This window comes from Lycium ferocissimum, chromosome 5, assembly GCF_029784015.1.
Source record: "Lycium ferocissimum isolate CSIRO_LF1 chromosome 5, AGI_CSIRO_Lferr_CH_V1, whole genome shotgun sequence".
In the NCBI taxonomy this organism is placed as follows: domain Eukaryota; kingdom Viridiplantae; phylum Streptophyta; class Magnoliopsida; order Solanales; family Solanaceae; genus Lycium; species Lycium ferocissimum.
Genome location: NC_081346.1, coordinates 59,888,794 through 59,906,487, shown reverse-complemented (window position 1 = coordinate 59,906,487; position 17,694 = coordinate 59,888,794). Strand labels below are relative to the sequence as shown.

The window sequence follows — 17,694 nt, the reverse complement described above, 5'->3', positions numbered from 1 at the left end:
CAAATTCCGGAAAAAAAAACAAGAAAACAAGGGAGAAAAGTCGGATATTTAGACGAGGCAAATCAAAGCTATGCGAAAATGAGAAAAAACAAGGGCAAAGAAGTCATGATAAAACAGCATGGAGAGACAAAACCCAACACATAAAAGCAGGAAACATAGGGCAATAAAAAGTAGAGCAAAGCTACGCCTACTAGTGCGACAAAGAAGCGAGACTACCTACTAGTAATCTGGAGCATGATCTCTGAAAATCTTTTAGATTTTGTTTTTGTATCCTTTTTCAAAAGATTTCTGTTATATTATTCTAGCAGAAGAGAAAAGAAAATAATTTAGTAAGAAATTTAATTCAAAGTGACCACAATAATTGCATTTCCTAAACAATACGGGATAAAATAAATAGGATTTCTATTGCCCGATTTACATAATATGGAAAATATATCTACAAGCACCTTGGTTTGTTTTGTGTATACATATATATATGTTCCTTCTCCCCTCTTAACTCTCGACCATTAGCTGAGAAATATTTTTGTGCTTGAATATATACCTAGTGATTAAGTACCTAGAAAAGGCCTCTCACCCTTTATAATTAGTTTTCAAAAGCTAGATGTAAATGCAACTTCTGCAATTCCAGTAATAGACTTCAAAGCACTAACAATGGACGACAAAAAAGTTTATGAACTTGAGAAGTTGCAATCTGCTTGTAGAGAATGGGGTATCTTTCAGGTACGTAATATCATTGTGACTTTGAGCCTAATTCTACTTTTGGCTTAATACATTTTTGTGCCAATGCACGTAAACATATGTTGATTATATGATGGACATTTAACTGGTAAACTTGTTGCCATATGACCAGGAGTTAATGAGTTCGAGTCGTGGAAACAACCTCTTGCAGAAATGTAGGAAGGCTGCGTACAATAGACCCTTGAGGTCCGACCCTTCTCCGGACCCTGTGCATAGCAGGAGTTTAGTGCACCGGGATGTTTGTGTTTTAATAGCCTGCATGCAAGAATCTATTAAGGTGTTTAATTTGTGTGTATACATTTGTTTGCATTATAACGTGATTAGAAATTGTGTGTACAGTTGACAAATCATGGAGTATGTTCTTCATTGATGAAGAAACTCAACATAGCAATTGAGAATTTCTATGAACTTCCCTTAGATGAGAAAATGAAGTTTGCACCCCAGGAAATGGAGAAGGTATGCAAAACCAATTGTTGAAGTGGAGGTAAATTCAGACTATGCAGAGCGATTTTTCATGATGACATCTCCGTTATACAAAAGGCAGACACATCTTCTTCCAAAGCTACCTACTTTACTAAGGTATATATATTTTAATTGGAAAATGTGTAAATATATCCCTCAATTTTGCAATTTAGATGGATATACTCTTCATTTAAAAAGTGATGCATACATACCCCTAGGGATCTAGTAGCTCAGTTGGTTGGCTACCCTAACTCTCAACACTTGTTGGTGAGGTTCGAATCCTGCGTGTAATCCCTTCCCACCACATAATAAAAAAACAATTAAAAAAAAAAAGATGCATATATACACCTGTCGTTACACAATGGTGCCCTTTTCGCTGATGGATTTAAAAAAAATTATTTAGCTTATATTTAATTTTAAAAATGCCACGTGGGTTTTAAAAAATAAGTTTACCATCTTTCTTGACGAATTAGACCCGACCAACTAGAAAAAATATTACCATTTAGCTTTAAAAAATAAGTCCACTAACAAAATGAGTAGATTTATTTTTTAAAGTCACGTGATATTTCTTTATTGAAAAACAAGCTAACCGTTTTTTTTTTCCGTATATCTGCACCATTTGCGTAACGGTAGGAGTATATATGCACCTTTTTATAACAAGGGATATATCTACTTTTAAATCGAAAAGTTGAGAGGTATATTTTCGCATTTTCCCTATATTTTATTTAGGTACTGAACATCTATAAATGATTTAATTAAAAGAGAGATCTAACACATGTTAGTCTACTTTATTACAGAGAAAGTCTGAGGCTTATTTGGAGGAATTGGAAACCCTTCTAGTCTAGGGTATATAGCAGAAACATTAAAAATTGATAAGGTGGTAATACAAAAAATGTATGAAAAGGGAATGCAATCAGTGAGGATGAACTATTATCCACCCTACCCCAAACCACAGCTAGTAACAGGGCTTGTAAGTCACTCAGATGGCAGTGGAATCACCATAATTCACCAAATTGATGGAGTTGATGGATTGCAACTTGTAAGTCAAACAAGATGGTATCTGGATCGCAGTGCAGTTCCTTCCTAATGCATTTGTTGTGAACTTGGGAGATATTCTTGAGGTTATTTTTGACACTTTTGTATGTATATATATATTTGTTTTTGGAAAAATTACTGGCAAATACCATTCAGCCATCTAGTTTACAACATATATACACAGTATATAAATAGTGTACTTTATCCTAAATATACACATACTATATATATATAATATACATATATTGTACATATAATATACTTAAGGGTGTCAAATGGGCAGGTTAGGCTGAATTTAGGCTGGTCAAAATGGGCTAAGTTAATGAATAAGTGGGTTATTGACCCGCCCAAAAGTTATTTGAGCTGAAATGAGCTAAAAAGCAGATCATAACCCAACCCCCACTAAGTTTTAATTCCTTTGTTTGTTCATTTATAATTTTTTACTACCCAATAAAATTATTCTTTCTTTATTATGACTATATATAACATGTTAAAAAAGAAATTGTCTTTTTTTAAAATATTTTGATAAGATTTCTCATGGGTCAATTTGGCTGCATTTCAGCCCAATTTTTTAGGCTGAAATGGATTGGGCTTAAATGGGTTGAGCTAATAATTGTGCGGGTCAATGATCAGCCCAACCTTGAAAGGGTTGGGTAGGTTATTTTTTCATGGGCTGATTTTGCCACCTCCTAAATATACATACCTATACACATTATATACAGTCGAAGCGTATAGGTGGTGTGTACTTCGACCATGCTGGTAAACTAGTTAGCCGAAAGGCACATTTACCTATATTCCCCTTTTTTGTTTTTTTTTGTTTTTGTTCTTGTATTTTCATTAAACGTGCAGATTTGGAGCAATGGTCTTTATAGAAGTGCAGAACACAAAGTGACAGTGAATGAAAATACAAGGAGGATTTCCATTGGAGTGTTTTTCAACCCAAAGCTAGAAGCAGATATTGGACCAGCTGATTCCCTAATTAACCATGAAAATCCACTACTATTCAAAATCGTCACTTCTGATAAGTACTTGAAACTTGAAAGAGTTTTTTCCAGGAAATTAGGAGTCAAAACACATTTGGAGCATATGAGGATTAACAAATTCTAGTTGTGCAATTAATTTTAGCACTACCAATGACATGTAGATGTTTTTTCTGCTGAATGGTATGGCGGGCTGGTTTTGAAATTAATATCAAACTCAATTTTCTTTTTGTATGGTACTAATTATAAGCATTTTTGAACAAAGTATTCCATCAAGTGCCTTATAATTCTAGCATGTGTTTTGATCAGTGCGAGACAAAGTCTAATAAAGATTTAATGAAAAACTAAAATAATATAAGATATATGCATTGAATGGAAAGATTTCTTTTACAACATCAATGAATTTTAACATATACTCACTCTGTCCCAATTTATGTGGTACAGTTGAAATTTCGAGATTCTAACTGCTAAATTTTGATCGTGAATTCAAACATAAAAATTTTAAGTTTTTTTTAAAAAAAAAGTAAAAATAAAATCTATATATTTGAAAACTACTTAAAAAGTATTATAAATATTCACAATAATTAACAACTTAAAATATTTAAGAGGCGTATAAAGATTTTCCGGTAAAAAAAGACTTGGTTAACTCTTGAAATTCCAACTGTGCCACATAAATTGTAACGGAGGTAGTAATAACTTACCATTTTTTAGCATACCACCAATTATCATTAATTCATAGAAATTGTACCTAAAATTACCTTATAAGTGATCAATTAATGAAAATATTTTTACACTGTTAGAGCAATGAACTTAAGCTCAAACAAAACAAAAATAACAGAAATCTGTCCTTTTTTTGGGTTCAAATGCACATGTTAGTATACACAGTCTACAAGTAATAAAGTGATAAGTAGAGTATCGTTCTCATGATGATTTGTTATTAACTATTTACTAAATCAAACTATTATAATTATATAGTCGAGCGATTTTCGAAAAGTGGATTATAATTAACTACAACTACTATGACACTACAAGATAACAAGCAAAGAAAACAAGCAGAATGTAATGGACGAGAGGTTCTTGGGTTATGGTTAGCTAAACAAGGTTAATATGGCTGGTAGGAATCTTTCGAGTTCTTACTTGGCTATTAAAGTTTACCTCATGCCTATATTCCTACGAAATTAGAATTAATAAGAACATATTAATAATTCCTGTAAAATAACCAAGTGAATCCATTCCCCGAGGTCCAAGTTTTAAAAAGCTAATGAACACATTACACTACATAATACACACAACTACATAACGCATAATACATGAAACAGTTCCTACATAAAGTGCGGTTACTACAAAAAAAAAAAAAAAAAAAAAAAAAAAAAAAAAAATCAAAAAGTAAATAAACCTCAGACGATTCCTCTGTTCTCCATCTCGTTAAGTTGTCCTTTCAGATAATCCCTCGCATATTCATTTTCACTCATCCGATCTTTCCAGTGATTTTTTTAACCGATTCTTTTAGCAATGTTCTTACAAGACCCATGTCTTCTTCAGCTTCTTTGAGCTTGAATTGTAATTCCAACTTTACATTACTATGTGAAGTCACCGTATCAACGTCAACCTGAAGGGACTTCTCAACTGTGACAATACTCTACTTGATTCAAATAAGAAAGAAGTAGTACTTCACCGACTTGTTTTAATCTACTTAGTTGAAGAAAATTGTGTAGAAACGTACGGAAATACCCTGCAAGGAACTTGAATATTAAATCTAAATCCATGATTAGCTAAGATCAAATTTCCACAGCCAATATTGTCAGAATCCACAATCATAATACATGTAGAGGCGTCTATGCATCTCATTAGACCGTCCATACACATTTCTTTTTATTTTGAGATTTCTTTTTTCCCCTTTGAGTTCTATCTTTTACAATCTCCTCTTGGAGAAGACCATTGAGAAAGGCTGACTTGAGATCAAGTTGATAAATTTTTCAAATTTTTTCCGCTGCAATGGCTAGTAGCAGTCTGATTGTGTCAAGTCGAGCAACTGGTCCGAAAATTTCTGAGCCGTCTACTCCAAAGATATGAGCTAACCCTTCACCACAAGTATTGCTTTGTGTTTGTATATGGAACCATATGCATGCAGCTTTGTCATGAAGACCCACTTTTCACCAATGATCTTTCTGTCATAAGGTTTCTCAACAAGCTCCCAGGTCTGATTTCTTTTGATCATCAGCATCTCCTCCTTCATTGCAGCCACCCATTTGTCATCCCCTTCTGCTTCCTCATAGCTTGTGGGCTCACAAATTGTAGTATTGCATCTCTGATAGATATCAGAGATCAACCTTGTGCCTCTAACAGGAGGATCATCTACTAGATCTTTTGGATCTAGTAGAGTGTCAATTGTTGGATTATTTTTGGGCGTCTCCCAATCCCAATGCTGGTCCTCAATGGAATGAACATTTTTACTGATCAATATTTTTTCAGTTTATGGATGATAGACCTTGAAGGCTTTAGAAACTGAACTATAGCCCACAAAAATGCCTGAAATCGCTTCTTGTCGGGTTTTTCACGCTTAACCTTTGGAATATGCACAAATCATACGCAACCAGATACTTTAAGAAAGCTTTGTGAAGGTTTATACTCATACCAAGCTTCAAATGTAGTTTTGAGTTCCAAAACCTTTGTTGGAAGTTACTTTTGCAGAAAAACTGTTGTGTTGGCTGCCTCTGCCCAAAATGCTTTTGGCAACTCCTTCTCATGTAACATATATACATCTGACCATCTCCATTATCGATTTATTTCTTCTTTCACTAACTCCATTTTGTTCTGGAGTGTATGGTGTTGTAAGCTGACACAATGCCGGCTTCTTCGCAGAATGAATTAAATTCTGCTGAGGTGTATTCTTTCCATTATCAGACCTCAAAGCTTGAATCTTACAGTCACTTTGAGTTTCCACTAATTTCTTGAATTTCCTGAACACACTAGCAACTTCTGACTTGAATTTCAAGAAAATAATCTAGCACATTCTTGCAAAATCATCAATGAAAAAAACGTAATAGATGTTGCCTTGTAATGATGGAGTTCTTTGAGGTCCTACTACATCAGTGTGGACTAGCTACAGCTTTGGTGAGGCTCTCCAGTTTGATTTGGGAAATGGCTTTCGGTGTTGCTTACCAAATTGACAAGCACGACATTTTGTAGAAATTTCTTTCAGACTTGGTAGGTTCTCCACCGTCTTCATTTGTTGCATTTTGAGAAGTCCTTCATAGTGATAGTATCTGAGTCTCTTATACAATAACTCAACAACATTTTCTTTAATTTGCTGAATACACTATCTACTCTTCCTCAAATGGATCTAATGAGAAACTTCTGCCTCTCATTTTGACTTTAAACAAGTCTTGTCCCGAGGGATCCTTGATCAAGCAATATTTTCTTTGAAATAAAGTTTGAGACCATTTTATAATAATTGACCAACGCTTAACAAGTTCCGGTCTAAGTCAGGTACATAAAGAACATCAGAATGTTTTGAGTACCTAATTGTGTTGCAACTGCAATTGTTCTCATTCCTTTTGCTAGAATGATGGCCTATTCTAACCTTTGTGTTATATCCCGTATTTTTGTATATTGGGATATTTTAAGCTAATCGCGATAAGTTCAAGGACAAGACTACTTTGGGATACGAGGTAGAGACTTTTAATCACCGATTTTTGTTAATGCACAAATTGCTTATAAATTTTAATTGGTATGGAAATGTTAATGGATATTAGGGATTAATTAACCATGATTAGATTATTAAGTGGGGATTAAGATTAAATATTCACTTAATTAGGCATTAGTGGGTGTGGACCCCACCCATGGCATGGCCAAATTTGATTGGCTCAAGCCTTGAGTGGGGCACGTGTCCCTATTCTAGGCATCATATAAGTAGCTATTTGATGACTAAGGGAGTTCATTTGATCATCTTCAACCTTAAAAAATCATAGAGATAGAGAGAGAAAGCTCTCGACCATGCTGTCCATGGTGGAGCATGAAAGTTGTGATCAAAAAATAATTTTCTCAAGATATTCCAACTCCTTGGAAGGTGCATAGCAACGTGAATTGATCCTTGAGGGCAGCAAGAGTGGTTATTAATTGAAGTTGCCAAATTCAGCATATTAAGGAGCTAATTTGTTAAGGTAAGACTTAATCTTTTTCTATGTGATTTAGAGGTGGTTTAGACTTGTATAATGTTGGTAGATGTGAATTGAATTCATGAAATTATGTGTGTTGGTGTTGAAACATTGTTGAAGCCGTAGGGGGCTGTTTTGTAAGGAAATGGTGAATTGATTTTAATAAATATTTTGGTTGTTGTTGTCATGGATTATGTGATAAGAATGAAGGAATTAAATGGTTAGGGGAGTTGTAATTGTTTTGTGGGCTCTTGTAGAACTTAGTGTGATGTTAATATAGTTTTCTTGCATTTAAATGGATGATGTTGTTGTCGGTGGTTGCTGTGTAGCTAAGAATTTGGATGAAAAGAATGTATTAAGTAATGTATAATAAACGTAGGTGATTTGTTTGGCATGTCCGTAGACGTCGCGAGGTTATCGGCATCCTTACGTTGCTAGTTAGGGGTCAGTTTGGATATGTTGTTGTTGTTCTTGTTGAGCTTGGACGATTAATGATAATTAAGATTATACGTTGTGTTGTATGTTGGTTGGGCTGTTATAGGGTTGTTTAGATGAGAATGTTATGACTATGGATCATTAAGAATAATTTGAATATGTCGTAGTCGTATGTGGATTATTATCGAATGTTATAAATGTGGACTGGTTGGAATGTTGTGCGGGCTATTCGGAGTGTTCTCGAGTCTTGTCCTGAATAGCCTCGATATAGTACTTGAACGTGTGGTTATTGATGTTGGCTTAGTTATTAAATAGTTGGTTTGAATGTTAGGGAAACGTCGTCTAATTATCTAGAAAGGAGTTGTTACGTTGGAATACGTTTTGAATCTCCCCATAGCTTAACCATAGTTCTTGACGTCTTAATATAGGTTGGGATAGACACTTTAAAAGATATACGCATTGTGTTACTTGATAAGCGCTAAAGGCATGTAAAGCTATCCCTTCTTTTCTTTGGTATGTCTTAGATGTAAGTAATGTACGATATGAGCTTTAAGTAATTCTATTCATAAGTTCCGAGTGTGATTCATGATTCTTATTCACTTATTGATGTTGGAACTCTTAAAGTAGTCGAGCTTCTGCCTCTCGAGTATTCTATACGTTGGACAGTAGTTGGTATGCAAAAGTTCCTAATGTCCTTAAATTTCATAAGTCGTTTCGTATTATCTTGATACATGTTCACGACCCCGAGGCTCGAAGCTTGATATAGTTCATAGTGACTTTCAAAAGGATACCGAACATGCATTATCGTCTTGATATTATTCGAGTGTTATCTAGTCTACTTATCCATTGAGTCTCGTATGACGACTTAGTTGCATATGGTTACTCACTACCACTCGCTCGTGCATACCGTTATTACATCTTTCACCGAGTCCCGGCCGGGTATGTATTCGTGCACGCTTTCACCGCGACCACCGAGTCCCTCACTGTAGGGCCGAGTACGTATATATATATGATGATATGATGATATGATGATGGCACCGAGCCCCATGATGTACGGTATGATATACATGTATATGTACGTATTCACCGAGTCCATAATGGGCCGATATGGTATATGATATAGGTGATGCATGATTTTATTTCATAAGACACGTTACTGCTGGCATAATGGCCTTGATTATCATACTTGCCTCCTTGGTTCTCTAAAGAAGGGATGATTTTTCCCATTGTATCTCATTTTTTATTCGAGATATCTGTCACCACCCCCTTTCTTCGGGGGGAGATTGTAGATTTGTAGCCCGCGGGGCGTAATCTCACTTTGGTGATCCGCCACGCTAGGACTTCTATTCTATTATTGGAGAGTGCTCCATTGTCCGAGCTATGTTTGGTACAAATCCTTTTGTTGTATATATGTGTTTATCCGTGGGGCGAGGCATCAAACGGTAGCCCATAGTCCCTTCATATGTTCAAAAGATGTTACTCTTAGAGGTCTGAGAACACGATGTGTGGGTCAGATATAGACGTTGTCCAAAACTAGCATGACTTATGTTTTTAAACGCTCCCTTCCTAGTGGCGACATTTGGTCAAGCTTGAAAATATATATATATATATATGTGTGTGTGTGTGTTTCGGATGTTGATGTAGTAGGTTCTCTCTGTCGATTGCGTATATATAGTCAATGTTCCCACACGTTATACAAACTCCGTCGGGCTTGTGTTCATGTTATTGGTTTGTAACATCCTCAGAGACGTTTGCTTTGATATATACATGTGATAATTCGGAGACGACGTTTGTTTTTTTTGTAAGTTTCCGTATTACGTTTAGCGTTAAATTGATTATGTACTAACAGGTGTGTTCAGTGTCGACCAATACTAGTCAAACGGGTCAATCAACACTTTTTACAACTCGGGCAGGCTTCAATTATTTGAAGAGTTCTTTATCATAAGTAATGTGATTTGTGCATCCGCTTATCGACTCAATTTACGACTCGCTTGAAATATTGCTTGCAAAATATGATGCAACAAAGAATTGATCCTCTTTCTTCTTTGATCAAGAACTTGAGCTTCGCTTCAAAGTTTCGAATTTTTGGCTTTTAACCGGCAACTTTGTGACCCGTTGATTGCAAAGCGAGAAGGTAAGCATCTGGGCTCCTCCAACACTTGAAAGGAGGGTGACCTTATTTTCTATAGCGCAAACAAGGTGGATAGTTTTCCTTTTTGCTTTTGCTGCTGGTAGCAACATTCTCACTATTTCCTCCTTGAATCCTCTTGTTCTGATTTTCTTGTTTCTTCCATCGCCTTGATGCCTGATTAGTAAGGTTCCTTCAAGAGCTCCTTCTTGTCTCAAAACACGTCGTTGCTTTTGTGCTTCAAAAGCACTTAAGAGCTCTGCTACTTTGGACAAGTCCTTAGTATTTTCTAAGGGTAATGGTAGCTATTACATCCCGTATTTTCGTGCGTTAAGTTGCATCATAGGTTAGTCACATAAGCTCAAAGGACAGGTTTATGTTTGAAGTTATAAGTGTTTATGTTATGTTCAGCAAGTGATAAGTAAGTGCCGCGAAGGTTGGAGGTCAAACGAATTGGAAAAAAAAATAATAAAATAAGTTTTGCCAAGTTTGGGATGTTGAATAAGTTATACAGACTGTATGGAGTTTTGGACATATTCAAGTATGCAAATAAAGAGATCGGTGTATAAAAATTTTAGGTCTCGAAATAATTTCCGCGGATGAACAATGCGCTACGGAAGGCGGTCCATGATCACCTACGGTCGACTTTGGAGCAACTATATAAAGGGGTTTAACCCTCATTTTAAGCCAAGAAACCACCCCAAAAAAAAAAATTTCCCAAAAATTCTAGAGAGTTCTCCAACCTTCCCTCCATTAAATTTCAACACGAGTTAAGTAAAAATCTCCGGATTCGGGTTCCGCCGGCGTATAGTTACAATTACAATATTGTGTTGCGGTGAATTTGTGGCTTGGGAGTAAGGCAAGTATTGGAGATATCGCGGTATTAGTGGAAGTAAGGTATGAATCTTTCTCTTTTGGTATCATTTAAGGCTTATTTACGGAGATAAATTTATGGAATAATTATGTAGCGAATTTGTTTGTGGAGGAGTTGGAGAAAATATCATGTGGAGTATTTGATGGAATATTTTGGTAGTAATGAGGTTGTTGTTGTTTTGTTGTTATTGGTTGTTGATTGTTGGTATTGAGAATTCGGGCTAGGCATATAAATAGGGAGATGTTTAATCGAATTTGGTGACCTTAAAAGGAATTTATTTAGAGACTTAAGATAAGAGTGTGACAATGAGCCTAATGATAATACGAATGGTTGCCTATGTAGATTATGAGATGACGAACGATCCTAAATAAATCGCGCGACAGGAAGCAAGTTGGAAAGTCGGAGAGTAAGCTCCAAAGGTATGTTAAGGCCAGTCCCTTTCTTCTAAAGACATTATTCCTTTCTTATGAATCCAATAGGTGTTTTCCAAATATCCCATGATCCCTTTATGTGAATCCATAAATGTTTTCCAAGAATATTCTTATTCTCAAAAGCTAGAAATTCATGATTCATAGAGTTCACGATTCAAAGGCATGACTTCTTTCTTGATAATCCATAAATATTTTCCAAAATGTCCCTATTTTCCGAGTCAAGGATTTATGATTCTATAAGCTTTTATGACAACAACAACGGACATGTTTTTACAATATGAATGACGATGTTAAACATGAGAATGTTCCTATGATGATTATGATGATGATGATTTTAATTCTAGAAATTCCAATGCTTGTGATGTTAATACTATTATGAGATTATGGAGATTATTTCATGATTTTCTCGATTTCATTCATTGTTGTTGGTCTCACCTTATAATAATTGTTCCTTCAAGGTGAGATATAGCGATGATGATAATTCCATAATGAAAATCGGAGGTTACCGACCTTACGTCACTCCGAAGTATTTATAGCTTTTATTTGGCTCTCATGAATGCTTTATATATATATATATATATGTATGTATTTTACTACACCGAGCATTATAGTCGGCCGGGTACGACACCTATTGTGCAACCACCGATCGCCGGTATTACACGTCGAGTCTCGAAAGGGTCGGGTACGTTACACACGAGTCCCGAAAGTGGCCGGGTACGTTACACACCGAGTCCCGAAAGAGTCAGTACGTTACACACCGAGTCTCGAAAAGGCGGCACGTACGTTATGATGATGATATTATATATATATATATATACGTATGTATGAAAAGTTTTTTAAAAGGCTAAGCGCATGACATCCGCCTTTATGAGGCATCCGATGTACGTGTTATCTCTCTTATTCCATGTTACCTTCCATATCTATATTATGTGTCATTCATGCCTTACATACTCGCACATTATTCGCATGCGACGTCCCCTTTCGTGGACGGCTGCGTTTCATGCCACGTGTGTATACGGATGAGTAGAGATATTAGTAGAAGATGTTTCAATGGATTGGCGAGCTCCATTTCCTTCCTGAGTGTTGCCGAGTCGAGTATCTATGTTATGGTATCTTGATTTATGCTAGAGACTTTGCGGACGAGTCACGTATATAACATGTCGATCTTGTAAGCGGCTCAGTAAGCCGGTGTATCATTATGCATTATGTTACAAATTTCATATGATTACGTACTTTTACTTGATTTGAGAAAGACGAAAAGCATGTTTTTGAAAAGCTTTCATTAGGCACTCATTTCATGATTTAAGAGTCCAGTAAGATTATGAGTATAACGAGAACCAGCGGGTTTGCTCGGCCCTAAGTAAGGGTCAGGTGCCCATCATGCCCTATTAAAAGTTGGGGTGTGACAGTAGCCTTAAATCTTTCAAGTACCATTATAAGGATTTTTTTCAACGATCCTTGAATCATTAAAAGTGGAACCCAACAATCTGATACGATTTGCTATGTTAAGATATCGGTCAGAATATTCCTTTATGGTTTCACTTTCTTTCATCCTTTGCAGCTCAAACTCACGTACTCAATTCAAAGACTTGCATCCCTCGAATTCTATCATCTCATTCACACTCAGTCTTGAGATAATTTCATACCTCTTTTGCTGATTTTAGAGACATGATACGAGTAAAGATGGTGGATTAAACTGTAGTAATCAAATATGTCTTTGTCTTTGGTTTCCTGATTTTCCTCTCCTTGTGATTTTTAATTTGCGCCATCGTGAGATTGTTTCGCAAGGGAACACTCTCGTAACCATCTTCTACAGCCTCCCAGAGATCCAAGGCTTACAGATATGTCTGCATTGTAACTGCCCAGATCTGATAAATTTCTCCATTGAAAGCTGGCGGTATCATTGAAGAAAAACTTGCTTCTTTGTTCATGGTATCCACTGATGCACACACAGAGGTCCCTCAATATTGAAGCTCTGATACTAATTGTTGTTAATTTAAGTTAATAATGAGGAAAAAGAAACAAAGGAAAACTTTTGGATAATGAAATAATAAGAATAGTAAAGGAATGAAGAACAAGAAAGAAGACAACTTAAGAAGTAAAAGTGAGTTCGATGTATAATTTCATTGCAATTAAGACCTTAGTTTATAATATACTACTAACTTCAAAGACCTAAAGATCAGCAATAAATTTGCTGAAATTAACAAACTCCTAAAGACTAGGAAAAAAAGTTATTTCTGGAAATTAAATTAATTTATATAGCAGAAATAAATAAAGCTGTAGACATAGCAACTAACAATAACATGATATGTTATGAAACTATGGGTATGTTTTGTATGATAGAAAATGTTTTCCTATTTTCTTTTATTTGGTTGCACTTAAGATCTTGGAAAATATTTTTCTATGAAAAATGTTTCCCTCAAAATACGAGATAAAAATTTGAGGGAAAACATTTTCCTGATTAATAAAAACACACAAACGCATTCCCCACCCTCAACACCCACAAACCCAATCCCACCTCCCCCACCACCTCACCCCTCTCCCCCACCCCCACCCCAAGCCACCCACGCACAACCACCCTCTAGAAATATTTAATTCTTTTTTTTTTTTAAAGTTTTTAAAGGTTTTTTTTTATACACCACCCACTCCCCCTCCCTTGAATTTTCTATTTTATATATATTTTAATTTTTATAAATAAGAAACTTGTTCTTAGTCCAACACCCCCCCCCCCCCCAACCAACCAACCCCTACAGCCTACCCTACCTCCCACCACTAAAAGTTGTATTTCGAATTCAAAAATTTCATAGTGGTTTTGCTTTAAGTATATGCAAATGCTCTTAAAATTATATTTTTCAACTTGCATACCGAACACAAAAAGAACGAATAGAAAAACCACTTATATTCCGAGAATATATTTTCCGGGAAAACATTTTCGTCATTCCAAACACAACCTATATGTATAACAACCGTCCAAACAAGCTGAACTCTTATATAAATAGGGTTTTGATTTTGGAAAACTGTCAGTCACGTTCAATTTGGAATAAATAATCCTGCATCGTTGTCTCCTTCCTCTTTCTTAATTACGGTAGACACAAAGTCTTCTTCCCCATTTTCAAGAATGAACGTCAACTTAATAATACTATATTTTGCAGATATCAGAATTCAAGATATGATAACTCTTCACTAATCAACAGTTCGATCGATGCACTATTATCGTGGCTAACTTCATATTATAATGATAATACTCCCTCCGGATAAAAAAAAGTGTCCACTTAGCCTTTTTTTTTTGGGTCAAAAAAAGTGTCCACTTATTAAATCAAGAAACAATTAACCTTATCTTTTCAGATTTGCCCTTATTAACTGTTATGTGATCAAATCCCAATGCCGGTTTAATTAGGAATAGTTTAGTCAATTTACATTTTTTTTTTTTTTTGAAATGAGTAGTTCCTTAAGGGTGTGCAAATGGCTAAGTGATATCTTTATCTTCAACAGTTGTTTGCTCTGCATGAAAGAGAGAACTTCGTGATCTCAAATCTGTCTCGAAGAATATAATACTATTTCATTTTCAAATAGATTATACTATATGAAGAACCTGTGATATGACGATTATGCACAGACCACGTTTTGAGGTTTTAATTTAGATGCCATTAATAACATTTCAATAAAAAGAATACGACGGTTAATTAAATGTTAATAATGACATCTCTAATATTTAAAATGTTAGAAATTGAAGAATCATCATACTCTTTTAGTTAAGTGTTACTCCCTATGTCACAATTTACGTGATACATTTTCTTTTTTAGTATGTCCCAAAAAGAATGATACATTTATATATAAAGAAATAATTTAACTTGAAATATCCCCATTTACCCTTTAATGAAATGATTTATAGACACTCAAATATCTATAACTTATTTTAGACCACATCAAATGTCTTTCTTCTTAAACTCCGTGCCTATTCAAACTATATCACATAAATTGAGACAGAGGAAGTATTAAAGACATCTCTTATATAGTCAACCCATTTTAAGCTTGTCGGGTTAAGAATTGGGTAATGTTTAGGATGAGTTGAGTCCTAAATAAATCTAAATATTGATTTTAATTTTTTAAGTATACTCCCTAAAATTTATAACTGTGACTTCATTAAATAAGTAATGAAAATTATATTTCCAGTTAAAATGACTGTAAAAAGCTAACTAGGCAAAATTGGATGACCATGTAAGCAAACTAGGCAGAGTTGGATGATTTTTGTAAGACAAAACAAAGTTAAGTGATTTTGATGATCAATTACTATAAGTTGAATGACTATACAGACGTAAAACTATTTTGATCTTCATATGGCTGTTCCTGAGAGTACTTATTAAAGAGACAACTGCAGCTAATGCTCAAGCTTGGGAGGAGAATTGTTTTTGATTTATTTGCCGAGTCTTAAGTTACTCCAAAAGTTTTTTAAAATACAAAAAAAGCCCGGATTGCATCTAAACCTGGTTTTAGTATTTTCAGGGGACAAAAATAAAGAGAAAAATAAAATCAAACCTATTTAAAAAGGACTACAAAGTCGTCTCAACTAATTCTTCTATGATAAGATAGAGAGAAAAAAGAAGATGAAATCTATTTAATTAAAAAAGACTACAAGATCATCTCAACTCTCCATACATAATAAAGGGAAGGGAGGGGCTTATCAGTTACATCAAGTGCGTAGCTTCGGCATTGATCTGCATTTGTTTGTTTCCCCATTCCACAACTTCACCTTATTAAACATGGGGTCTGAATGTTTCAACTTGAAAAATTCCATGCAAGTTAAAATCCTTTCCAAATGCCTCATAAAACCATCATCACCAACTCCCAAAACCCTTGAGAACTACAAATTATCTTTCTTTGATCAAGTAGCTGATTGGGCACACATGCCTCTTGTTCTTTTTTATCCAAATGGAGCAAATATGGAACAACAACTTGAAGAATCCTTGTCCAGGATTTTAACCCATGTTTACCCTGCTGCTGGAAGATTCACTGAAGATGAATCCTCAATTATTTGTCTAGATCAAGGTGTAGTTACGGTTTGCCTTGAATTTTCTACCTTAGTTGAATTTTGTCATAATTGTGATTGTTTCAAAAAGCTTTTCTTGGTATAAAAGAACTCTATCCTTTTCTGCACTTCTATAAGTTGAGGATTTTTCCTTCTTTTAGTATGATTTTCTTTGTTGTCTGATTTATGTCATTAAAGATTTGCAATTACTAGCTTTAGCATGATGTCCTGATTATTTCGATCCCAACAGGTGTAACATATATAAAAGCGACAATCAATTGTAAGCACGACGATTTCCTGGCACAGGCGAATAAAGACCTTGATCTTGCATTATCCTTTTGGCCTGAGGGGATCATGGATGTGGATGACACTAATATATTCCTCACACCTATTATGGTTGTGCAAGTCACAAAGTTCCAATGTGGTGGCCTAGCTCTATCTATTAGCGCTTCACACCCTGCTATGGATGGATTTACAAAATTTACATTTGTTTATGAATGGTCTAAAGTGTGCAAACTTGGGATTCCTTCTAAAGAGATCAACTTCATGAGCTTCAATCTGAGCACCCTTTTCCCTGCCAGAGATTTATCCGAAATACCCGAGACCCCAGTTGATGAAGGCAAGCGAACAGAGTCTAAGTTGACCGCGAAAAAGTTTTTTTTCGATGAAGCTTCCATATCAAAGCTCAGAGAACAGTTATCAGGAGCTAATTTGAGTTTTAAACCCTCGCGAGTTGAGATAATTGCAGCATTATTATGGAGGTCTTTAATCCGCGCTTCATGTGCAAGATTTGGACATTTGAAACGATCCGTAATGGCCTTTCCATTTAACTTGCGCGATAAGGTTGATTTTCCTGAAGTTTCAAACGCGTTTGGGAATTTTATCATTGAAATTCCTATAAAATTCGAAGCTGACGAAACAAAGATGGAATTGCACCACTTTATAAAAATGATCAGGGAGGCAGTGCGGCAAATGATTAGCGATTGTGCTAAAGCTTCTCCAGAGGAGATAATTTCATTGGTTATCAATTTGTACAAGGGAAGTTACGCTGGACAAAAATGGGGATGCAACAATGATGTTGAGGAGTTCACATGCTCAAGTTTTTGCAGGTTTCCAATACAAAATACTGATTTTGGTTGGGGAAAACCGAGTTTAATGCACTTTGGATCAAGACATAGTCAAGTCTTTTGGTTCTGTGACACAGAATATGGCACTGGTATTGCTGTGCAAATGGATTTGCAAGAAGCCTACATGAACTTCTTTGAACTTGACCAAGATATCATGGCTTTCGCTAAGTTTTAGGCTTTTCTTCTTGTGCTTTAGGCTTTTGTCACATATCGTTTCCTATCATTTCGTAACTTATGGTATTGTATTGGATTGCAGTTATTGTTTTGATGAATACAACGTTTGAATAGATTATATCGTTCC

General features: G+C 35.3%; 3 protein-coding genes across 3 annotated transcripts; 2 read left to right on the top strand and 1 right to left on the bottom strand.

Moving 5' to 3' along the window:
• The first annotated feature begins 651 nt into the window (after positions 1–651).
• LOC132057876 (codeine O-demethylase-like) lies at positions 652–3,342 on the top strand. Its single transcript, XM_059450466.1, has 5 exons — positions 652–720; positions 851–976; positions 1,078–1,194; positions 2,105–2,239; positions 3,085–3,342. The coding sequence occupies exons 1-5, from the start codon at positions 652–654 to the stop codon at positions 3,340–3,342; spliced, it is 705 nt and encodes a 234-aa protein (XP_059306449.1).
• Positions 3,343–5,289: 1,947 nt separating this feature from the next.
• Positions 5,290–9,044, bottom strand: LOC132057875 (uncharacterized). Its single transcript, XM_059450465.1, has 3 exons — positions 8,994–9,044; positions 5,983–6,219; positions 5,290–5,640 (listed from the first exon to the last, which is right to left on the bottom strand). The coding sequence occupies exons 1-3, from the start codon at positions 9,042–9,044 to the stop codon at positions 5,290–5,292; spliced, it is 639 nt and encodes a 212-aa protein (XP_059306448.1).
• A 6,784-nt stretch (positions 9,045–15,828) lies between these two features.
• On the top strand, positions 15,829–17,694 carry LOC132058445 (acetyl-CoA-benzylalcohol acetyltransferase-like). Its single transcript, XM_059450942.1, has 2 exons — positions 15,829–16,286; positions 16,517–17,694. The coding sequence occupies exons 1-2, from the start codon at positions 16,001–16,003 to the stop codon at positions 17,566–17,568; spliced, it is 1,338 nt and encodes a 445-aa protein (XP_059306925.1). The 5' UTR covers positions 15,829–16,000; the 3' UTR covers positions 17,569–17,694.